Source organism: Grammomys surdaster, unplaced genomic scaffold (genome assembly GCF_004785775.1).
Source record: "Grammomys surdaster isolate TR1022 unplaced genomic scaffold, NIH_TR_1.0 126028, whole genome shotgun sequence".
In the NCBI taxonomy this organism is placed as follows: Eukaryota; Metazoa; Chordata; class Mammalia; order Rodentia; family Muridae; genus Grammomys; species Grammomys surdaster.
This window is the reverse complement of record NW_021620841.1, coordinates 4515531-4541496: the sequence shown is the minus strand read 5'-3', so window position 1 is coordinate 4541496 and position 25966 is coordinate 4515531. Positions and strand designations below refer to the sequence as shown.

General features: G+C 42.1%; 1 protein-coding gene across 1 annotated transcript in view; it reads right to left on the bottom strand.

Moving 5' to 3' along the window:
- Positions 1-4766: 4766 nt before the first annotated feature.
- Pawr (pro-apoptotic WT1 regulator) overlaps positions 4767-25966 on the bottom strand; it is an 84784-nt gene continuing 63584 nt past the window's right edge. The window contains exons 4-7 of the mRNA XM_028754559.1: positions 25501-25535; positions 10083-10230; positions 7367-7471; positions 4767-5962 (exon numbers count right to left, since the gene is read on the bottom strand). Of these exons, the coding sequence (XP_028610392.1) occupies positions 5876-5962; positions 7367-7471; positions 10083-10230; positions 25501-25535 (375 nt within the window). The 3' untranslated portion in view covers positions 4767-5875. The remainder of the gene's footprint in view (positions 5963-7366; positions 7472-10082; positions 10231-25500; positions 25536-25966) is intronic.

Sequence of the window (25966 nt, the reverse complement as noted above, 5' to 3'; positions counted from 1 at the left end):
GACTCATATTTTTACATGCTCATTATAAAACTGAATGTTATATTGAATTGGTTCATGATGGAAATCCACACAATGGGAAGGACCAAAGCTGTTTACACAACACTGTGTTCAATTACTTAATCCAGATAATTTCACTAATATTTGGGTTCAGAACTATGTGATCATAATCAAACAGTAAGTTGTAGCTGTCCTGTAATTTCTGCTAGGAGCAATGGTCACTTGCTTCTGAAATTTAGAGAAGACAATAACATGAGAATAAAATCCCCACATTGTGAAGCCAATTTTTTTTTTTTTAGAGTATGTTGATCAAAACAAAAAACAACTAGTTTAGTATGCAGAGGAGAAACAAATGAAAACAGGGTAATCAATCAATGTCCTCAGAATGACTGTCATTAACATTTTAATTACCAGAGTGACTGCCAACAGGTGACCTGAAGGTTAGACACAGGATGGACTACTCAAAAACAAACCAGTAATTAGTATTGCTTACAGAAATACTAATTTGAATATAACCAACAATTCCAGTTGAATATAACCAACAACTCTGCATGTGACACGCATTGAATTCTTTTTATTTTATTACCCTCCCCCCAAGACAGGGTTTCTCTGGGTGGCCTCGCTGTACAGGAACTCACCATGTAGACCAGGCCTTATCCACCTGTCTCTGCCTCCTAAGTGCTGGGATTAAAGGCATCTCCTGAGTTTTCCTTCATTTCTTAATGCATAATTACATAAGAACAGAGCAAGATACTTTCTAGTATTCAATAGTTTGTTCCCCTTGCTGTTCAGAACCCTTTTCACAGATAAAACAGTAGCTAGGACCTGAACCTAACAGACAAGGGCTGTATAGTAACAAAACCTACTCTGCAGTCAGCCATCCAGAATCAACAGACTAGCTACAGCTGGACTCCACACGAGCTGGTTCACACCAAATGGCCTATGAACTCTGCTCAACGGTCAAGTTAGCAGATGTCCACTTAAAATGTCTGCTTGAAACAGGTGCGGGAATTCAGAACAAGTAGATTCATGTCACTATTTAAATTGAGGTCAGGGTAAAGATGAATGTGTTAGGAAATATAGTTAAGCCAAAACCAAAGCAAACATCCCACAAAACTGAGGCAGAAGGATGACGACTTTGAAGCTGGCCTGGATGACGGGGTCTCAAGCCAGATTGGGCTATAGATACCTTCTAAAAAATTCAAAACAAAACACCCTCAAGTATTCTTGAATAATAGTTCAAGTCTTAATATCTTTACATTTAGAGTGTGTGCATGTGTGTTTGTGTGTGTGCGTGCACCTGTGTGTGCCCATTACACATGTATAGAGGACAGGTTTCTGGAGTTTGAAATCTAGGGTTTGTCAGTCTCAGGACAGGTGGGCCAAAGCAAGCACTGCTTCAAGTCTTTAAGCAGAGGTGAAACCATCACCACCCTCCACAGCAGAGTGGCAAGAGGAAGTGCCTCTGGCAGGGACTGACCAGCAAACTTAGCTGTCCATTAAGGTCTGTCCGTTAAGGTTCTGTTTTCAGTTTAGTGGGACAAAACAGTCTCACGCTGTGGTTTTCAGGTAAGTATCTTAAGTTAAAATTCTGCGGAAGCCACAGAGCTCAGGGGTGGCTAAGCATTTACCTCACACATGTGACATTCTCAGTATACTCTCCCCCCACCCCACCCCAGTAACAATAATTCTAATTTAAAGATTAGAGCAGGATGCTTTACTTCCAGCACAAAAGCAGCTCACACTTGCTGGGGCACACCAGGGTTAGTTCAGATGCAGACGTGGCTGCTCCAAAACTAATTTTATTTTAACGCTCAGATCTTTCAATTCTGGTTCTTTCCCATTTGACCTGTTCCCTCTAATGTAAAGCTGATGCACCTGGGCTATAGTGCAAGGGAAACACATGGCTAAATCTCGAAGGAAATTAATAAAAACCACGGATAGTTATTAAGTCAGTGCCACCTCACCTGCCATCGCTGTAACTAAGTGTCACTGGCTAGAAGTCTGCTTAGGAGAGGGGACCAGGGAGGAGGACTTGCCACTATACAAAAGTTGTTCAGGTTATCAGTCCAGCCATTCAATCCAGGGACTCTGATCAGGGTCTGTTATTTTTGTCTTGTGTTAAACATGCTGTCACTTTGACTACGCTGATTGGTGCGTTTTCAACCCATGAGGGAAAAATGGACTCAAATGTTTACACTTTAATTTCTAATTTGAAAAGTCCAGATTATTCCAGAAAACAGACCAATGCAACGGAGGTAGGTTTTTTGCTGTTGTGGCTTTTACATATTAAGAATGCATCCTGTCACTATTTGAGTTTTTAAAAAATTACTACAGTGCAAAAAGACAGGATTGCTTCACTATCTGGCTGGTGTTGAATTTCTACATCTGAAACTACTTGATCAAGTGAAACAGTGCTAATCTATTATTTAATGGCTCTCAGATTACTTGAACACACACAGCCCAGCTCCTTCCCTTCCTTCCCAACGCAAGCGCATTACAACAAAACTGCCAGGAAATCTGGAATGAAATCGATACAGCAATTTTCAGTTAACTCTTGTTAGCATCGGGAAGGCACACCGAGCTCATCTGGGAGGACCAAAGTTCTTGTTTTTAAAGTGTCACAAACCTATCAGGACATTGGGTACGCTTTATTATACCACAAACTACCAGGAAATATGAAAAATATTGATTAACAGAACTAAATTTTACAAATCTTTGTACTTCACGGACACCAGTCAAGGCGTCCAGATCACTACGCATAGACCTTATCTGTTAAAAATTCCTCTGGGCATTTATTACCTTTTCACTTTTTGGAATTGGGACCTCTAACCTGGGCTAGCTCAAAACTCACAATCTTCCTGCCTCTGCATTCTGAGTTATGGCGTTACAGGCGTGAACCCCGTGCCTGGCTCTAAATCCCAACTGATGAGCAAAACTGTTGATTAGTATTGTTTTAACATGTTTATAAAAGACTAATTTAAGAATAAATCTAGCTGGGCATTGGTGGCGCACGCCTTTGATCCCAGCACTTGGGAGGCAGAGGCAGACGGATTTCTGAGTTCAAGGTCAACCTGGTCTACAGAGTGAGTTCCGGGAGAGCCAGGGCTATACTGAGAAACCCTGTCTCGAAAAACAAAACAATAAATCTAAAAAAGAGAATCGTAGTAGGTCATATATATTTTTCAACAGTGTGTAAAAATCTGTATGTGGAATAAATACATATTTTAAGGACTTGGAGGAAGGGCTCTAACGAAATGCTCCACCACACTACCAGGCTTCTGTATTCTGCCTAAATAAGTACACCTGCTGGCATTGTGGTACAAAAGAAAAAAATGTGTTGAAAACCCTCATTAAGTGACTTACACAGACGTCGAAGTAGCTCAGTTTTTAAAAAACTTTCATAGCTGATGTAATTTCTTTTAAAGTGAAGTTAAATGTGCCTTTATGTACAAATTTAAAAAAATTTCAAACTATATCATTGAAAAATGACTATACTAATGTAGTCTACGTGTCTTAGTCCGGGTTTTACTGCTGTGAAGAGACACCATGACCAAGGCAACTCATAAGGACAACATTTAATTGGGGGTGACTTACAGGTTCAGAGATTTAATCCATTATCATCAAGGCGGGAGCATGGCAGCATCCAGACAGGCATGGTGCAGGAGGAGCCGAGAGTTCTACATCTTCATCTGAAAGCTGCTAGCAGAATATTCACTTCCAGGCAGCTAAAAGGATCTTAAAGGATCTTTTAAAGATCCTCTTTTTGAGGATCTTAAAGCCCACGCCCACAATGACACACTTCCTCCAACAAGGCCACGCCTCCTCCATCAAAGCCACACCTCCTCTAAAAGCACACCTCCAAATAGTGCCACTCCACGGGCCAAGCATATACAAACTATTACACCTGCGTAGTCTTTTGACAACATTTTTACAGCCTCTGTTGGTAAGCAAGGAATAAGGCAACAGAGATATTTCTGCCATATACCTAAATGATGACCAAAGAGATGAGTTCCTCATAGCCTAGCGGGCGGTGGAGCCTGGCACAGTACCTTGATGTGTAGGCAGCAGATCACTGTTGAGGAGGCCGGGAGAACGGCTAAGTTAAAGGGGAAATGTGGGAAAGTGAGTTCCAACTCCAGTGACTTTAGTGGGAAATACAGACGGAAAGATACAGCAGCTGCTGACCCGAAAGCTACGTGACTTTGGGTCAGCAGCTGAGGGGCTGTAGCAGTGCTGAAAACCAAACAAGGTCTAAACCACGCCTCTCCAGGAGGCGTGGAAAAACAGCAGGATTCCTGTTTTTCTGTTCAAGTAATTCCGATGAATGATCAATCTCGGAACTTCTGACGTGAGGAGTGGGGAAGACACTTGTGGAGAATGAACACATTTCTGGAAGATGTCGTCAATGTGTATCACTACTCCACACTCCCCCCATCCCCCCAACTGTCTTATCTTTCTTGGTTTTCCACAGTAGATCAATGAATGGGTTTGGGAGTCGAGGAAACTGGCTGGGAGGGTTCCCGATAGGGTTTACTGTTCTGAATACTGACGGATTGGCTGTCAGTATGTCCTACGGAAATTCACCTACCCAGGCTGGAGATCAGCTATCCGGTCTCTCAGTGGTAGAGTACTTACTTGCTGGGTTCAGTTCCCAGAACCATTAAAGAGGGATGAAAAAGGAAAGAGATTCAATGGGGTCGACGGGGCATCCATATGTTAAGGAAAGAGGAGGGTTCTTAATATGAAAACACGACACAAAACAACCGTAAATACTAAGGATATTTAATAGAAGACAACTTTATTTTATAAATCTTCAAATATGGTTGCGTTAAAATCTTCAGTGTTAGGATTATGGGACTATTCTCTCTTGAGAAAAGGGCATCCCAGGGTGTCTCCAACTCAGGAATCAGCTGAGATTATCCTGTCGTATCTCTGCTTACGCATGTTGACATATGTGTACATATTTTATGTGTGAAAAAAAACCATGTTGGTTCTGATTTTGAAGCACATGCTATTAACAGCATCAATTTTCTTCTGCAACACTGAAATTGTACACAACTTGAGGCCTGAAGAATAACAACTTTTTAAATATCCCATTATTTACTAGTAAACTCTAGAGCAATGAGAGAGAGAAAGAGAGAGAGAGAGAGAGAGAGAGAGAGAGAGAGAGAGATAGTACCTATATAAGAAACTATACATTAACTTTTTTCAGAAGTTATTGAATTTTTTTTCCAATATTCCAACACAAAATAGTAATTTTTCACTTACTATAACACAGTTCAAGTATTCTCCTAAGTTTATATTTAGCCAACTAGGACATATGAAGTAACTCTGAAAAATAGCTTTCCTCTGAACAATGACTGCTATGCAGAATAGTGTATCTATTACTACTGGAAATCATTACAGCATGTGGAAAGAAGAGACAAGAGCAGATGAGTCTTTATGAGTAAGTATTAACACACAGAAGGCCGCACGCATTGGTAATAAGGCATCTGTAGGCAACTCCCCCAAGTATCTGAATTCATGTAAACAAAGACTATGCATATTCCTTTAGGGAGAATATGTGCTAACATAGATAAAATATATGCAAATGGCTGTTACTTTGAACCATATATTATCTGAATATCACACAAAACCAAGAGGCATTACCTATCGTTTTAATAACTGAAAATGTTACCTCTATGTGAAATACAGGGTTTGTACTTTTTAGCCATGAAAAAGAGTGAATCTTGAAAAAAAAAAATCCACGTGTTTTTCTAGAAATAAATATACAGTTCTCTCACTGGAATGAATCACAGGCGCCTCAGCTTTGTCTTAGCCATGACATTCATCAGTAGTTTGAAAGCAGGTTTCCCACGCCGAAGCCTTGCGTCTTCTACCTCGTCAGCTGCCCAACGACCTTCAAAAGAGTTTTATTTTCCTGCTTTAGCTGTTCGTTTTCATCTTCCATGTCATCTAGGTCCTGGGGGGCAGGAGGGATGAAGAAAATAAAAGGTTAGAAATACTGAACAATACTGCAAAGTGGACATAAAGCACAAGGGTAAATCACTTATTCAGTTAACTCTGGAGGGATAAGTTCTAAACATTACACGAGAATATGCCCTATCATTACTTGAATGGGTCAGTTCTCTTGAAAAATTTTTTCCCCTCAAGGTTTTAAAATTGTGAACACACTGTGTGTGTGTGTGTGTGTGTGTGATTTCTAGCATCAAATACACAGCCATATAGTTAGTACTAAAACCATCTTAAGTTTTTGAGACATGTATAGACTTACCTTTGCAGTTTATGTAGACTTATTTTTGCAGGCTACAATATTAAAACTTGACAAGGTCTACCACCAGTGCAGCCTTGTTGTGAGCTTACGCTTTGAAGTTGGACTGTCAGGAAGACGGTTAAAACTTTAGCAAAGTACAGAACTAGTACTTATTCACAGACTGAAGGATGCCAAGGAACAGATCTGTTCAAACTATTAATTTAAATGAAACGATAAAATGCAATCATGTATCCTTGCCAAACTATACCCTTGATAAAGATTCCTAAAAATTTCCAGTGTTAAAACATAGTCATGAATCATGACTAAATTATAAACGTAGGAAGAGGTTTTCTGATTATTTTTAAATGCTCTCGGCGTCTGAGAAAGCACAAGCACATTATAAGCGTCACAAATATTTGCCCAGCCTCTTAAAACTGAATTCCAGCACAAACAGAGACATGCTTATACTAGGATCAGGATGAAAGACTACAAAAGACCCAAATCAAACACTGCCTCAGCCATCGACTACATGCAACCTTGAGCAAGTTAAAGGGGGTACCCCGTCCTCATCTATAACACACAGCTATTGTCTTTGGGCTGCATTACAAGAGGCCTGCACGCAATGAGGCCCCTTCCTTCTGTGTGGCACATGGGCTCAACCCATGGCACTGCAAGATGGAGGCAGGCACTTTTACCATTTAAGTATTCTGTGCTTCGGAGTTAAGATTAGGTTAGGGGACTGAACCTTTTCCCTCTGAGGCAAACTTTTCTTTCCTCCACTTCAGACAAAAAAAAATCTCATAAAAAGGCAGAACAATGGGATCTTTTTTCATCACAATCACCTTATTAGATGCTTCTGGCTTCAGGCAGGAAGTAAGTTCTAGGGCTGAACTGAAAAAGGAAAGGCTCCAAATCGAACACTGCTGGGGACATCCTAAGTATCATTGGAAGTAGTGTCGAAAATACAAAGCTTACGAACAGCACGATAGGTCTCACCATTAATGACGATTGTCTTATTAACCAAATAGGCAATGAATAAGTTCTTCACCCTTGCGTGCATTCATCCAATGACCAAAAAGAGGAAGCCAGGAATTGAAGTACAGAAACACTTACTCTATTTAACAAATCAATCTCTTCCTTGAGTTTTCCAATCATTTCTTCTTTATCTTGCATCAGCCTCACAAGTCGAAGGTTTTCTTGCCTTTCTCTTACGACTTCCTAGAGAATAAATCGCAAAGCATCAACAGGCAACTGGCTGGTTACAGCTTTTTTTTTGTTTTGTTTTTCAAGACAGAGTTTCACTGTGTAGCCCTGGCTGTCCTGGAACTCACTCTGTAGACCAGGCTGGCCTCAAACTCAGAAATCCGCCTGCCTCTGCCTCCCAAGTGCTGGGATTAAAGGTGTGCACCACCACCCACCCACCCCCACCCCCTGGCATGGTTACAGTATTTTAAAATGGTAAACACCTGTCAGTAACAGCAAGACTCCAGACATTAGCAGGGCCTCTTCCAGCCATATCTGACACTGAAGACATGACGGTGATAATGACAGGCAGACAGACAGACGGACAGACAGATAGACAGGGAGGCAGGCAGACAGACAGACAGACAGACACACACACACACACACACCAAGTTTGTAAAGGAAGAAGAGAAGAACACACAATTTTTTAAATAGCAAAATTGCAAACTTTTTGTGAATTAAAAAGGAGAGGGTGTGATTTTCTGCTGTCATGGTTTTCCTTTAAAAGAGGTGGGGTGGACCATTCATAGTGCCAAAGTTGGGAGTCTGAGGCAAGAGGATTTCTTGAGCTTAGGAGTTCAAAGCTAACAGGAGCACCAGAACAAGATCCTGTCGAAACAACAGTTAGGTGTATGGTGGATCAGGAGGAAGAGGCATTTCCTCTAGAGGTGTAGTCATTGGTAAGATGCCCTGGAGCCTGTGAACAACCCGAGTGGAACTCACTCAGACACTCCAGAAGTGGGGCAAGTTGGGAAGGGGACTTATGGAAGTGCTGGGGGTCGGGGGTAGGGGAGAGAAGACAAGGAACATGAGTGAAGAAGTGTATGTACTTACATGAAGTGTCACGAGGCCTGCTAGTACATATAATTAACATAGTCTAATAAAAGGAACCACCTAGGAGATGAAGAAAGCACACCTCTGGGCATATTTATATGGAACAAAAAGAGAAGGAAGTTCGGAAGCACAGGCTTGCTTCTCTTTGCTTCCTAACAGCCAGGAGGGGAGCATCTCTTCCCTCACGTCCATGCTTCACTGAGGACAAGAAACCAAAGGGCTGGCTGATAACAGCTGTAATTCTAAAACTGTGAGCCATGACAAAACTTCCAAAAGAAAAACAACAACAACAACAAGTCCCTGCAAAGTATCTTACTCAGAAGACAGACAGACCTAGAATATACTGTCCTGACTGAGGGAATGTAGTCTCATAAAGACAGAAGTCATACCTTCTCTCTCGTTCACAGACCCCAACTTTAAATGTATGGAAACAGGAGTGTGAGAGTCAGCTGAGGTTATGAAACAAGGTATCAGACCACAGGGGACGATGGTTATTCGACAAAAAAGCAGACACGCTATGGAGGATGGGAGGGTCCAAGGGAAGAAGGGAGAATAAGGAAGAAAAGTGAGAGAAGAAACAAACAAAACAATACAAATTTTGATTCCAAAATGCCATAATGAAACACGATGCTTTGTAAGCTAATAAAAAATGCTTTTTAATTAAAAAAAAATCATTATTTAGAAGTTTTTTAATTCAAGGCCTCTTGCTCATTGTTTTACACACCTATGATCCTAGCTCTTGGGAGGAGGAGGCTGGCAGATCAAACAGACCCACGATCATCTTCAGTTAACTGGACTGTGTGAGACACAGTACTGTCTCAGTAAGTCTAGAACAGACAAAGACTCCAGGACCTCCTTGGAGAGCTGGAAAGGTCTCCAGCAGGACTCCCTCCCTTCTGAAACCTCAGAGAAAGCAGCAGGCTACCCAAAGCCATCATAGGCTGCCTGTCAGGTCTTCTGGAATGTCCCAAGTCTTTCGGAGGAACTTGTTGAAAACTTAATAAAGTATATTCTCTAAGCCTTTATATTTAAATAATGATTCTGATCAGAAACAGGGATTAAAGCCTAAAAGCAACCTAAAGATCACCGCTGTGGAAGCAGCAAGTCCAAACAAATAAATCTCAAAATAATCTTTGTGTCCCAGGGAATAACTTCCATTCATTAAAACAGAACATATTCTGACCAAGTGGGTCAGCGCCATTAGCAGTTTCAGATGCGTGTCCCTGGGATACACCTCAGTTCTGTGATTTTTCTGCTATGTTCATGTGAGTTGCTGTGGAAACATCTGTGAGCAAGTGTATCCTATTCTTACATGAAAATGGTTCAAGTACCAAACAGAGGCCTAACTCAGAATGGCTGCGAGGTCTGCACCAAAGGTATGTTCAGACAATGGAGTGCAAGGTACAGGCTGACAATGCAAACATCCAAGCTCTGGAAAACACTGCTCCTCAGACTACGAGTAAGATGTGACAGAACAGGAATGGCTACAGAATCGAGGAGTTCAAGTGGACAGAAAAGCACTGAAGGAGGAAGTGTGTGTGTGTGTGTGTGTGTGTGTGTGTGTGTGGCGGGGGATCCAATCGCCAGGATCTAGGTGCTAACGCACAAGATAAGGAGTCCAAGCTGCATCTGGAGTAGAACTGGATGTCCCCAGCCTGGGTGTCCCACCTCCCTTTCTGGGCATGATGCCATGAAACTGAGAGAAGAATGCTAAAGTATGTTAATTTAATTTTGAATAATTCATAATTCATACTTTTTCGAGATCTTCAATTCTCTTCTCCAAGGTGCTACTTGAAGCGAAGTTACCAGGTGCATTTCCATCTCTGTTGTGTCTACTGAAACTGCTTCTGTCTGTTCGGGGATATCTATTTGAGATTTCATCTTCTGGGGCACTGGCTGAGCTGTGGAAATAAAAGCGAGTATTATATAAACATTCCTAGCACCCTAAAAAAAAAAATGTCAAGGCTCTTTCCTCTTTAGTCTGAGCAAGTAACACTCCCTGAGGACACGGGGAATTTGTTTACAGCTGTAGAATTTAATCTTCAGTCTAACACAATGGGAAGAAAAATATAAAAGCACATTAATTGGTTTAGCTAATTCCTAAGAGGCTGGTAGAGTCAGGCACTGTTCTGGGTCCTGAAGATGCTGATGGTAACCCCAAACTCAGTTGTCCTTTCTTTCAGCAGGGTATGCCTCCAAGGTCAATATAGTAATCTGACCACCACTCTGCAGGCAAGGCCAGACATACCAGGGACTGGAACAGAATGGATCTCTTAGATATCTGTGGCGAAATTTGCTTCTCTTTCTTCTTTCTTCTTAAAAATGTTATTTATAGTCAAGCTATGGTGGCACACACCTTTAAGACCAGAACTACAGAGGCAGAAGCAGACAGATAGATATCTGAGTTTGAGTCCAGCCTGGTCTACAGAGTGAGTTCCAGGACAGCTGGGGCTACACAGAAAAACCCTGTTTTCAAACAAACAAACAAACAAACAAGTAAATGAAAATGAAATAGGCTTTCATTTTCAGAGTTCAATGTCTCATTTAAAATTCCAAAACATAAAAAATAAAAAAAGTGTAATAATTTGAAGGGTAAAAAGTAAAAAACTGCATAAAGTTGCCTATTACTAACTGAAAGCCTGCATGTACGCAACTACTTCCACTCTGGTAACTTTTTAGCCAGCACTTTCTCAAAATTAATCACTAACTTACAGCTGATCAACAGCTCTGTCAATATTTGAAGTGTTCAATGGAACAGGTGATGCTCTGCTCTCTGAGTATCTTCTACTACAATAAAATCACCCCCAAACTTTATGGCTTCAGATAACACACACTAATTGATTAGTTTCTGTTCGGGAATTTAGAGGCGGCTTAGGGGGTAGTTAAGACTGTGGGTCTCTTGTGAGCTGTTTGTCAAAGTGTTGGGTCATCGCTGCAGTCTTCTGAAGGCTTCACTGACCTGGAGAGTCTGCCTGTAAATCCACTCAAGTATCTGTGAGCAAAAAACAACTCAGTGCCTCAAGGCCAGAGGCCTCAATAATCGGTGGCAGCAGGCTTCCAGAGAGATCAAGATTTGGAACCAGACCAGAGGCTGTAGTATCTGCCACACCCCAGTCTCAAGGTGGCATGCCACCATACCTGAGTCCTTTTGCTATACATTCGATCCCCCTGGTGAGGGGATACAGAAGGGTTAAGTAACCAGAGCAGGAGGACTCATCTACGGTAGAGTACACAAGTAAGCTATAGTGAAACAATTTGTTTTGATAACACTTAGAAACCAGTCTCACAGAAGCAGGTTGACAAAAAATATTTTAAAGCAATCTCAGGAAGCGCAGGGTACTCATTTTTAAAAAAACGTTAAGTGGTCCGGGCAGTGACAGTGCACACCTTTAATCCCAGCACGTGGGAGGCAGTGGCAGGCAGATGTCTGTGAGTTCGAAGCCAGCCTGGTCTACAGAGCAAGCTCCAGGGCAGCTGGGGCTACACAGAGAAACCCTGTCTCAACAAAACAAAAACAACCAAACCAAAACAAAACAAACAAGCCAACTCCTAATCCCTTCAGAAAAAAAAAAAAATTAATGGAAAGCTCTATAAACTGTGCTTTTTAAGATTTTTGTTTTCAATCTTTCATTAGTGGTCACTTGAAATATTTTATATCCAAAATTATTGTAAAATCTAAAGTAGTTGTGGTAGTTTGAATGTAATTGGTCCCTAGAGACCCACAGGGAGTGGCACTATTAGGAGGTGTGGCCTCATTGGAGTAGGCGTGGCCTCATTAGAGGAAGTATGTCACTGTGGAGGCGGGCTTTGAGGTCTCATATAGGCTCAAGCCAGTGACAGTCCCCTGTGGATCAAGATGTAGAGCTCTCAGCTCCTTCTCCAGCACCATGTCTGCTTGCCTGGACATACTTCCCACCATGACGACAATGGGCTAAACCTCTGCAAATGTAACCAAGTCCCCAGTTAAACGTAAAAGATTTCTTTTAAGAGTTCTGGTCATGGCGTCTCTTCACAGTATTAAAACCCTAACTAAGACAATAGCTTTTAGAGGAAACATGGACTCCTGATTTGTGAAGTTCCCAGTCAGATCTTTTCCTCCTATTTGGTCTTCTGGGATCTGATGGTAATTTTCAAACACTCAATACTATGGCAACCACCTAGCTCATCGACTAGTCTAACTTTACAAGGAGCCCACAAAGGCAAGCTATAGGAACCTCACCTTATAATTGCTACTTTTTGGCTGTTGTTCTTTTGATCTTATCTGCCATTGAAAACATCTGACATTCTTTCCTTGAACAAAAGGTTAAGGTGATTAAAAGAAAGAAGTGGAGGATGGGGTCTGTGTGTGGGGGTGGGGGGTGGGGTGGGGTAGAGGGGATGCTAGCTAACAGCCAAGTAAACCTAAGGTACATATTTATAGAGCTGGCCACCAAACTACTTTCTTATCTTGCAAAAACACCCAAAGTTCACCTGAAGTTCAAATACTTCTGACTGAAATTTTCCCTTTGAAAGCCAGTATATAACCACTTAGCATACAGGAGTCGATTAGCCTGAACGATAAGATCAAACCAAGCGAACTTTTTTTTTTTTGTTTTTGTTTTCAGGAATTTCAGACGTAAGGCATTAGTGTTTAGTCCTCCAAGCCTTTTAGTGCACTACTGTGAATTCGGTTGATGGAGTTCGGCTGACACAGCAAGGCTCTCTCTAACGCTCACATTCTGATGTAAGCTCACAAATCTTTCAAGTTTGGCTGCCTCGTCATTATCAGAGTGCATTATTCCAAAAGCAAGGCGGGACAGCAAACTGCGCACAGCCCTCTAAAATTCATGCATTTTACAGCCCGCTGCGTTTATATCTGCAAGGAAGCTGAAAAATAACTTGTTCCTTGTGTTAGTAGTCAAAGTGTTCACCAGTCTAGGGAAGTTCTTACCTGTCTGAAAGCTGACTGTTCTTCAACAGTTGTCCCACAGATCTTGTACCAACCTACACACTAGACAGACCAGCCTGTACCCTGTGCACACATCAGACTAGGGTGATGAATTCCAAGCATAGAGGCCAGAGGACAAGCTTATGTGTCATTCCTAAAGTGCTATCTCATTCACTCATTCATTCATTCATTCATTCATTCATTCATTCATTCATTCCAGACAGTCTCACTAAATAGATCATGCTGCATTTGCCAGCCATCTCCAGGATCTCCCTGTCTGCTTCTGTAGCACAGGGATTAATTACAAAGGCAGGCTCAGGCTATTGTAGTTCAACTTTTTTATGTGGGCTCTGAGGATCAAACTCCGGTCCTTGAAGTTTAGGGCAGAGCCATCCCCTCCAGCCCTGTCCTGTTTTAACAGCAATGTGAAGTGAGACCTGGTAAGACACTCACAAAGTACTAATTAATGATTATGGTAATCCCGCACAGCTGCTTTACGCAGAGGCCAAATGCATTTCCTCAAACCATCAATTTGTTTTGAACATATTTATGTCATGCATGCAGATACCACATACATTTTACTGCTCACACTGTCCCATTAGCCAATGCTTCTTGGAGAATGATGTGCTATCAACTTCGCTCTTCTTTGTCATCATGGCAAAATTCTGATCTCAGCTATACACTGAGGACTATCGCTTCTCAACCAGACAGGTGCAGACCCATCTTGGACATCTTTGGAATGATGTTAACTGTCGCCATTTAATTTTCTACTGGTGTCAGAGTAAGAAAAACATGTATCCTGATCTTAAAACATCCAGTAAACCCTGCCTTGTTGTTAGTAAATTAGAATTCAAGATAAATATAAATTCCCTAAGAGTTAGGAAGCATTGTCAAGAGCAGGAACTTAAGATAATGAAAATGTACATTCTTTGAGTCCCGAATGGCTGACACAATCATACCATATGCTTTAACAGCCTCCCTGAGCCTGACTAACATGCAGCTTCCCACAGTCCCTGTACCCATCTATAGACGATGCAGATGGGACCAGTCTATACCCCATGCACAGAGCTGCCTGCTAGCCACGAACTTAGAAGCAAACATGACCACAGAAAAGGCAGCTTGGGGATGCTAAAGGCTCCCTCTAGAATTCTTCACTTAGGTTCTCATGGATTGCAACAAACTGTCTAAGGGCCACCCTCTGGGCAGCACGATGCTACAGTGTTTAAACTTCCACTCAGAAGACTAAGATACACATACTGGAATCAGAGTGCAGACAGCAGCTGAGCAGCCAGGCCGCCCAATAAAGCTAAAACATGAATGTAAACAGAAGATAAGAGGATAGAAAAGCAAGCAGGGAACCTGAAAGCTATTTTATAGAAGAATTCAAACTAATCCAGATTCAAAAGGCCCCAAAGTTTTAACGGCAAACCTATCTTGGAATGTGTTTACCCACTATTTTGTGGGATTTATGGTCATCATATAAAGTAGAAAGTATTAACTGTGCTGCCAAAATATAATATACAAAGGATTGAAAAACTCCAAAATTGTTTTATTTGTGTGTGCTACAATATTTGTTCTTACAGGAAATGACTATTAAAATTTTAAAAATCTTTAAGAATATTGCATATGCTTTATTCTTTCTGAAGATCTATCTTAATACCTCATGCTACAGAAATTCAGAGAATGATCTATTTGTATATTTGCTTTTCATGGCTATCACAGAGATGTAAGATCTGGAAGATGTCTAAGAAGCTTCCTTAAATTCTCAAAATCATGTTTAGTTTATGAGATCAGGTTTGACTTTGTGTATCTTACCCGATGAACAGCCACATGGTCATTTTTGCACTTATGAATTTGGCTATGTTTCCCCCGTAAAGTTCTTAACTTTGGGCTTTACCTATTTTGTGACCGTTAGTTAAACGAGATGATTTATAAACCCATTAAACAGTCTTAATTTCAATGCTGTGTGGCAGGGACAAAGTGGACCAAGAATATTGCTTTCTGGACACCTTCAGTGTCAAGTGACCACTGGACAAGGTGTTCAAGAAGGAATGCGTAGATAAGCATGCACAGGGCTGGGGCTCTCCTCCCTACCCACAGACAAAAAGGTAAATGTAACCAAGATGGGGACAAGCGCTTGTAATCCCTGCTCCTTGAGGAGGCTGAGAATGAGGACCTACTTAGGCCCTGGAGTTTGAAACCAGCCTAGCCAGCACAGTGAAACAACTCAAAGCCGAAAACAAATTTAGTGAAAGCAAATGGGAAGACTGTGATAATGAACACCTGCACCCTGAGAGAGAGATAATCGTTTTTTTTTTGTTTGTTTTCTTTTGTTTTGTTTTGTTTTGGCTTTTCGAGACAGAATTTCTCCGTGTAGCCCTGGCTGTCCTGGAACTCATTCTGTAGACCAGGCTGGCCTCAAACTCAGAAATCCGCCTGCCTCTGCCTCCCAAGTGCTGGGACTAAAGGTGTGCGCCACCACTGCCCGGCCCCTGACAGATACTCTTATACACAAACCTTCACTTGGCAAATCACTGGCTTAGACTCCTATAAAGCTAACAGGAAGACCCTCAACTGGTGGCACAAACCTTTAATCCTAGCACTCAGGAGAGATAGGAGATCTCTGTGAATTAGAGGCCAGCCTGGTCTACAGAGCAAGGTCCAAGACAGCCAGGGCTACCGAGAGAAACTGTTTCTAGGTGAAAAACAAAAACCAAACCAAACAAAAAACAACACACACACACAAAAACCCCACAGCAAACCTAACTGAAGCTAACAGGAGCTGGGACTATAGTTCGGTAGGTAGAGCCTTTGCCTCACCCGTGTACAGCCAGAAGTTTGACATCTGGCATCTAAAACAAGTAAAGGTAATGGGAAGCCATTAACGCAGGAGAGGGGCTAGAATTTCTTCTGCAGAACACACAATAGATCAGCAAAGATAGCACAGTGGCCCGAAGTTAGGTTAGGCTGCTGTAATTTTCCAAGGAGGATATGGTGGTGGTACTACATTGAACAGACTTCAGTTTATCTCGGTAAGGGTTGCCTAGCCAGAAGAGATAATGAGATGAAAAATGAATACTAAAACAGTTGTAGCCTGAGGCCTTGGTTCACAGTCTCACTTCAGCAAGAGTAAACATGCATGTTTACTACCGACGGCTACTGTTTAAACACTTACTTCTGAACGTGCCGAGCTTAGCGTGCTTCTCTCGGGTAGCTAACATCTAACAGTGTTCTGCTTACATTTTTCCTAGCATGAGAGATAAAAGAGAAAGTAAATGAATTCTAAGAGAGTAGATTACTAATCAATGTGCTAAATACAGAGAAGGAAGGACAAAGAACGCTGAGACAGGAAGAAAGCCAAGGCAGGGCTGTATCTAAGAAGCCTCGCCATGATACAGAAAAGCAGTGTCCTTTGGACACTTTGAAAGTGCACATTCTCTGCAGTGAGCACAGAAATGATAAGATAGAAATGATAACTTAAATGAAACACTAAAATATGGATGTCTCTTGGTGGTTTCATTCACTCAAAGGACAGGCTTCGAAGAATGTGTTGGAAAGGGAAGGAAGATGGTTGAGCAAAGGTGGCTAGCACTGTCTGTCTCACAGGGAAACCACAACACCTCAAGGAGAGCAGGAACTCAGTGAGAGACAAGATGGAGACCCGGGATGACATTAGGTATCGTAATAGTGTACACTGTCAGTGTGACGCCTGCTCCAAGCCAGGAGTTGTCTTCTATTACCATGACATCCATGTGGTTCCTGGTGGCTGCCCTGACCAGGGATGTCCCAGGTTCTCTATATGAGTCACAGACATCAATACTGACCCCTGCTACAGCATAGCCATTGACCCAGATATGGCCTTCAGTAGTAGCTTAGGCTGGGACCGGTTGAGGTTTGGTCTACAGCTATGTATTGTAATGATAAATTCTATACCCCAAGGTCTAGGAGGAGTGACTTTTCCTGTTTACAAGCTTTTGTTATGCAAACCTTGTTCCCCAATTTAAAACTATTGGCTAAATAAAACTGGCTGCAGTCGGTTACTGGAGGGATTAGAGGTAGGTGGGTCTGGGGTGACCTGGTGGGAGGAGGAGAGACCAGAGAAAGAGGAAGAAGGTAATGGAGGAAAAGCCGCCGGGAAGGGAGATGGACCATGAGCAGGTGACCAGGAGAGATAGCAAGAATGGGGACACACAGCTGGGAAGGTAGCCAGACCTGCCATTAAAAGAGTAGATTAGGGGTGACCCCTCAGTAATTGTCAAAGTCAAATAAAATAACCATAGTATCATTTATTTGTAAACTACTTGGGGATAAGCTTAGTTTGTTTGTACTAGATTTGGCTACAATAGGGACCTCACCAGGTGGCAGAGCTGGCCACTCAGAACAGGCTACTCCTCCACCCCCGAGTCTCCAGTTCCCTCTCTCTTCACAGTACTCAAGCTGCTCTACTTCTGTTTCTCTCCCATCTTTCCACCACATTCTCACACACTCTGGTGGCTCCTGCTGCAAGCTGGCCACAAGGTTGACAAGACCCCTTGGTGACATCCTCTGACAAGGGGGTGCTAACAGCCCATGGTGTGCATCAGAGGGTAGGTCTGAGTGGCATGACTGACTGCAGATCTGTTTTCCTCTTCCTGTGGTGGAAGGCGACTCCACCCTCAGCTGAGGGGTAGAGGGCAAGTCTGTCACATGGCATGGCTGAATGTAGGTCTCTATCTTCCTCCTCCTGTGCTGCACGACCTAGATTTGATTTTTATATGTCCTAGGCATAAGACAGCTTTGCCCACTAAGAAAGGCCTCAAGCTAGAAAGACCAAAGGACTGCCAACCAATCACTCTGTCTCTGACCAATATAAGAACACCAACAACATGGTGTCTCTGCCCACTGCGTGGGGGAATCATCATTACTTTTGATCATTGCTGCCTGGCATCCTGAAGCATTATAGACTACAGTGACCCAAGAGCTTGGTGTCATCAGCATTTACTTCTGCAGTGATGATGGAATGGGCCCTTCTGTCTTAGCATCATGACTACCGCCACTACTATCAACTCTCACTTTTGCATGCCCTCTGCAAAGCTGTTTGCTAGCCTTGCAGCTGGCCCACTTTGTTAGGACTTGCCTTTCAGTAGGGCCTGTGATCCCACACTCCTGGTGCCTATGCCTATCACTACTGCCTCCACAAATACCTGCAGTTCAGACAGCCCGGGCCAATGATGACTATAACAGGAAAAGAAAAATCATGGAGGCTACACTGATAACGAAAGCCATGGCATCTATCTAAAATGACCCCTAAATTCATATAAAGGAAAACATCTTCCTCAGGAAAACCTACTACATAAAACTGAAAGGAGACAGCACAGCAGCTGTACAGGCAACACAGGGACATGCGAGGCACAGAAACGTAAGACAGTGCAGAGAGAATCTCTTGTGCGCTGTGTGGAAGCATCACCTGTCAATAAAAAACTATTGGTCTACTAGCTAAAAGAAGAAAAAGGAGGTGGGAGTTCCAGTAGAGAGAGAGGATTCTGGGATAGAGTGGGGTGTGGAAAGAGATTCACCCCAGATGTTGATGGAGGCTGTCACTTGAAACTGAGAAGAGAAAACCAGCCATGTGGCACTCATAGAATAGAACAAATGGATTAAATCAGTTATGAGGTAGCTGGGGAACAAGCCCAAGCTTAGAGCCTAGGCTTTAACTCATGAACTAATTCAGTCTCAGAGTTGTTATTTTGGAGAACAAAGAGGCTGGGTCGAGAAGCTCATGGTTACAAGGGAACATATATCTGATGAATAACCCTACAGCAGCACCTCTCAACCTGTGGGTCATGACCCTTTCAGAGGACTCACATTTCAGATAACCCTGCACATCAGATATTTACATTATGATTTATAACAGTAGCAAAATTACAGTTCTGGAGTAGCAATGGAATAATCTTATGGTGTGTGTGAGTGTGTGTGTGTGTGTGTGTATGTGTGTGTGTGTGTGTGTGTGTTGGGGGTGGAGTGGTCACCACAACATGAGGAACTGTATCAAAGAGTTGCAGCATTAGGAAGGTTGAGAACCACTGTTCCAGAAGAAAAATCCCAACATGAAAGAAATCTATCCATGTCTTTTAAAGAAATTCAAAATAGTGATCCTGAGGAAACCAAGTGAGACACAATAGAGTGTAAGTAGTAAATAACTGAGTAAATGAAAGACATATCCATGGCATCAATGGGAAACCCAACAGAAATAGGAAACAAGCAGAAATGGAGAAATGACATCATTTGATCTGTGCAAGAGCCACCAGACAGAAGAAGGCATGAGGGAGGAAAAGGATGAGGATGAGAGAGAAAGGGTGGTAGGAACAAACAAACGGCACTATATATATGCATATATATGAATATGCATGAAACTATCTATGAACATTGATCAATAAAAAAAGAAAAAAGACAATGTAGCATAGGCACATAAGAGTATACTACTCAGGGCTGGAGAGATGGATCAGTGGTTAAGAGCACTGACTGCTCTTCCAGAGGTCCTGAGTTCAATTCCCAGCAACCACATGGTAGCTCACCACCATCTGTAATGGGATCCGATGCCCGATACCCTCTTCTTGTGTGTCTGAAGACAGCTACAGTGAACTCATATACATTAGATAAATAATTTAAAAATTTTTTTTAAAAACATGTACTACTCAGTGTAAGAGGAACAAACTCGTGTCCTTTGTGAAGAAATGAAAGATACACTAGGCACAGTAAGCCAGGTACAAAGGTTGATCTCAGCGATGACAGGAGAATAGTGATCGCTAGCATCTAGGAAGGGGAAGGGATAGGAAGGCTACATAATGTATACATAATGTATATGAAAATACACACAGAAGTATTTGCTATGGTGTCCCTGATCATAGTAAGGGAATTTAGTCCACAATAGTTTATGATATACTTCAGCATGAGTAGAGATTCCTAAGTAGGCAGATGATAAACATAAGGGGTGGCTCTCCTAATGGCTCTAGTTTGATCACTACGCTGTACACATGCAGTGAATTATGACATGACTCTATAAATATGAACAAATAAACATCAGTTAAAAACAACAAGACCACTTATTAGCTGTAAGATCCTTGAATATTAGGGATGCCAATACATAAACCTGATGTATGTGTGAAGGCAGAGAGTGAGTGCTGAAAATTAAGTCAGCCCTTTGGCACCCATACATACTAGATCAGAAAGAGAGGCCTCCATAATCACGCAGGGCCATGTTACTGGATTTTGTTGCCAAATTTAGCTCTTTATCCTAAAACAGGATTGTTTTCAACCTATTCTGTAGGCCGGTTATGCACAATGGAAAATATTCAGAATAATAATAAAAATAAAAAAAACTGTTTCATGAACTCCAAAATGTCTGTGATGTTCTAGTTAGGAATGTTAACACAACCTAAGCTCCGACGAGAAAAGTGTCTGCTCTCAGCCACAGAGATATTAAGTCTGGTGTTCAGTAAAGGGAAAATAATAAGCAATATTATCGTAGATAAATACCACCCTTTACTGGAAGGTTCTCCCCTTCTGAGAATTTTCACATCTGTGGAAAGACTAGAGGGTGCTGCCATGTTTGAGAAAATAACACTGTTATTCTAAAGCTATCATGAGAATGAGATTGGTGGCATTAAGAGATTACAGTCAGAGGAATTTCCCACTAATACAGACATTTCAAAGCTCAGCAATGAGATGAAATACAAGACTCATGGGTAAAATCCTAGGAAACAATGGGTATCAAACATTCTGAGGTGTTAGACAGATCATGACCTTCCTAAGTAACCGGTAAGTCCAGGACTGGCCTCCACACTCCTCGCCTTTCACGACCCTGCTGTGTCCCACAACCTGCTTATGGATTCTTCCCCTTCTTTTAGATACAAGCACACACAACTAAAATTCAAAACCAGCATCAGGATCTTTATTAAAATTGGGACGCATACTCACTGTAAGAAACAGAGAAGATTTTTTTTTTTTTTTACAATTTATTTTTATTTTATGGGCATTGGTGCTTTTACCTGCTTCTATGTCTATGGAAGGGTGTTGGATCCCCTGGAACTGCAGTTACAGACAGTTGGGTGCTAGAAGTTGAGCCCAGGTTCTCTGGAAGAGCAGTCAGTGCTCTTAACCTCTGAGCCATCCCTCCAGCTCCTACAGGGAAGATCTTAAAAAGGAATCGCTTTCCTCTAAAGGACCACAGCCCCATCTCAAAGGACTGATTGTCTTTCCATATCATTTTTTTTCATTCAAAGGTTTTCTTAGCTCGTCCCTGTCCAGCTTCTTCTATCTCATGCTTACTTATTGACTGCTGGTGAAGAGAGGACAAGGTGAGCTAACAGCGTGTTACTAAAATCCCTGAAATTTATCCCTGAATCTCTTCTACTCTGAAATGTATACATTTAAGAGTATTTGTTCAGGGGCTGGGCAAACGGCTCAGTGGTTAAGAGCCCTTGTTGCTCTTGTAGAGGACCCAGATTCGGTTCCCAGCATGCACATGGCGGCTCACAATCATCATCTAAGTCCGGTTCTATGGGGCCACCTGCCCTCTCCTGACCTTTGCTGGTGCCGGGCATGCGTATGAGTATGTGGTGCACACATACACAGGCATACACAAAATAGAAGTTTAAAATCTTTAAAAAAAAAAAAGGGTTTGGTCAGAGTATCTCAAATCAAATACATTCATCTTACATAAGAAAAGTCTTCCCACACAAACAAAGGCGTAGATTTCGTTTATTAAGGCATGCGCCCAGAGGCAAGCAAGCGTCCTGGGCTGCAGTGTATGCTTGTGGAAACTAGTGCATGATACAAAACCACTGAACACAGACAAGACGAGTATAGAGGAAAAAGGAGCTCAGGACACATAATCTCAAAAAACTACTTTCAGTGACACATTAAATGTGGGCAAAAGAACTGAAGAGAAACATTACCACAGCGTTGAACAGGTTAAAGATTCAAGAACTACATCAATATGGCATTTTATTATAGAACAGTGACGGATGTTTACGGAAGCCAGCATCACAAGAATTACACGTAGTTCATGATTCACCGTGGAGTGTGAGGAGGAGGAGGAGGAGGGTGGGGGAGGAGTGGAAGCTACGCCACTCACAAGGAAAGCAGGCTGCTGTTCACACTGAGCTGACAGACGTAGGCAGCATACACCTGACTGTGCTCTGTATGTTCCTATGTAACAGAAAGTGGGTGTCATTTTATATGCACATAGAATATGAATTCTGAGGAAGGATAAGTTTGTCCCCTAATGCATCAATGAGACCAACTGCCTCTCAGAAGCAGGCCTTAACTTACACCAGAGGGGCTGACTCTAAAGAGAATGTTGGCCTTTAAGAAACAGAATCATAGCCAGGCAATGGGTGGCACACGCCTTTAATCCCAGCACTTGGGAGGCAGAGGCAGGCGGATTTCTGAGTTCGAGGCCAGCCTGGTCTACAAGGGTCCCCTGCACTTTAGAAACACTGCATGGCCAGCCTGGTACTTCACGGAGCTAAAACCCTGCATTCTTGACATTTGTAAGAGAAAACAGTGTAATTAGTGAGAGACAAGAACACAGAGGGCCAGAGACTTGAAACCCCGAGAGACTTTTCTGAGTTATTGCCATCTGCGTGTCTGTACAAGTCATTTAGTTTATAGAAAACCGTGTCTAATGTGTGATACCAATGTTTTATCTCTTAGGCCATTCCTCATTTCTGTCATCCCCATTTGTCAAGAGTCACCCTTGTCAAGAAACACTCGTTGTCTGATCACTGCTACAACTTGCTGACAGATTAGGGAGAGTAATGGAGTGTTGACAGACTGTATAAGATAACCCCAGGAGATAAAGAATGGATAATTTGAGATATGAGTCTGGGCTCTGTACCGAGAGCTTCTTAGACTACATTAAAATAGAGTCATTACAACTCAATAAAAGAACTATTACAAATGTAAATTTCAGTATTTACTCATTTAAGCAAGGTCACACTATTAGCTCAGGCTGGTCTCACTATTAGCTCAGGCTAGCCTCAAACTCACCATTTCCTTTGTCCTCTCAGGTGCTCTAGCTATGTAAAAGTACGCTTACTGATAATAAACAGGGCTAAATCTTTGAAAGCTGAAAAGTAACGAACCTCCTGCTTTAGGCTACAAAAATAACGTGTAAGCAGGTGAACAAGTCACAAAGAAAACAATGGTTTTCAGACCTCAAAAATAAAAAACAACACACCATGGGAAATAACCTCTTACAAATTTAACAAAATGGCAACTTTGTATCAGCTTTGAGAAGACTGTTAATTTCTGTTTCTGTTGTATGTATGTATGTATGTATGTTGTGTGTGTGCAGTGCCCACAGAGACCAGAAGAGGGTGATGGGGCCACCAGGAGTTGTTAGTTGCCTGATATGGTGCTAGGAATCAAACTCTCAACCTCTATAAAAGCAATCCTCACTCTAAACTGCTGGGCCATCTCTCTAGCCCTCCCCCCACCCCTGGTGAAAATGTATTACAAAACTAAACATACAAATCCTAAGTATTCCCCCATTTCACTTGATTCAAAAATATAAATGTAAAAGTGCTGCTTATAATTTAAATTTTGACTAGAATTAATTTTGTAAAACATACTTGATAGATTATCAAATTTTATCTTTGTTTCCCAGACAATAATAAAAATGATGGCTTTTTTAAAAAATAGAAAATACGTCACAGGGCTAAGTTGGCATACAACTTTAATCCCAAAGGGTGGGAGGCAGAGGTAGGCAGATCTCTGTGAGTTCAAGGCAAGCCTGATCTATAGCCTGGTCTACAGTTCCAGGACAGCCTGGGCTACAAAAAGAAACCCTGTCTGGAAAAAACAAACAAAAAAGTCAAGTCAAAGCAAATTTGGCCATGGTCTGACAAAAGGAAATTGATTCTGTTTGGATTAATTTACCCATGGTACATACATAGAAGCTACTCAGTCCTATATTAAAGAAGTGTGTTTCATCATACGCACACAACGACAGTCATGAACATACAAGCTCCAGCAAACAGAGTGCTTTATATGGGTCAAAATGCTTAGGTGTACTTGTTCAACTCCTCCCACACAGGCCCTCCCATCCTCCCCCGGATCACAGATCCCAACAAAAATAAAAACACAATTACATTTTACTTGTGCTTGCTCGGTATTAAAGCTCAGAACCCCTACTAATAAAAATGTCTTACACCTGCCGGGCGGTGGTGGCGCACGCCTTTAATCCCAGCACTTGGGAGGCAGAGGCAGGCGGATTTCTGAGTTCCAGAGTTCGAGACTAGCCTGGTCTACAGAGTGAGTTCCAGGACAGCCAGGACTACTCAGAGAAACCCTGTCTCGAAAAACCAAAAAAAAAAAAAAAAAAAAAAAATGTCTTACACCTATTAGTAGGTTCATGTGGGGTCATAGCGGTAGACAACCTCACAACGTGGGCAGGGCTCTTGTAAGATGGACAGAGAACCTGACTCCAACTCTGACAAAGAACACAGCAAGATGAGCATCTGCAAACCGGGTCTCAGAGACAACTCCTGTCCCCAGCGTGTATCATTGCTACGTTACTCCCGCCACCGCCACCGCCACCGCCACCACCACTACCTCTGTCCCCATCCCTGCCTCAGATGGGCTGGTTCTAGTCATCAACTTCAGGCCTCTACAAACTTGAGGAGGTAAACTTATTTAAGCCAACTAGTTTAAGGCATTTTGTCATGACATTTCATTGTCCTTTATGGTACGTGTGTAACTACACGTCCGCAACAGGTCAGAAACAAGCTGGGGCTGACTCGCACTGCAACTCTGTCTACAAGGGAATTTCTTTTTCTTTCTTTTTTTATTTTTTTAAAGTGTTCTTTTTAAAAAAAAAAAAAAGATTTATTTAAGTACATATTTTATACATATGGATGTTCTGTCTTCGTGTATGCACACCGGAAGATCCCACAGGAGTACAGTCAAATGGGGAACTACAGTCAGAGATCCTTTGTGAGCCACCATGTGGTTGGTAGGAATTGAACTCAGGACTTCTGGAAAAGCAGCCAGTGCTGCTAACCGCTGAGACATCTCTCCAGCCTCAGAAATTATTTTTTTAAGACTGCAATATTAAGGTTCTGAGGTGGTTTTTTTGTTGTTGTTTTTGTTTTTTGTTTTTGCTTTTGACAAATTACTTGAAACAGCTCTAGTTAGTTACGCCCGCTTGGGACAGGCACCAGATCCTTGAGCCTGCAAGTCACAACACAAAGATTCTTACCTTTTGTATCTGCCCGGAACTGTTCTCGACGGGTCCTGTAAAGCAAAATATGAGAAATCAGCTGTGCATGCGTGTCAGGACACAACTACAGCCCGCAGGGAGGCAGAACAGTTCCTGCCCGGGAGAGCTACGGAGAGCAACCACACTTGCTCTTCTCAGGGCACTCTGCCGAGCAAACGGAAAGAACCCAAACCAACCGTATTTTAACGTTTAATATTGAAATACTTTTGGTTATGAGCTTAGCCCTTAATGGCTTAGTCATCCATACCTCTAGCCAGAAATATTTTAAAAGCTTAGAAAAACACTCAAAATAACTACAGTACTTTCCTTCCTTCCTTCCTTCCTTCCTTCCTTCCTTCCTTCCTTCCTTCCTTCCTTCCTTTTCTTTTTTAGTTAGGGTTTCACATCTACAAGGCTGGCTTGGAATTAGCTAGGGACCAGATGCCTTGCACTCGAAAGGCCTTGA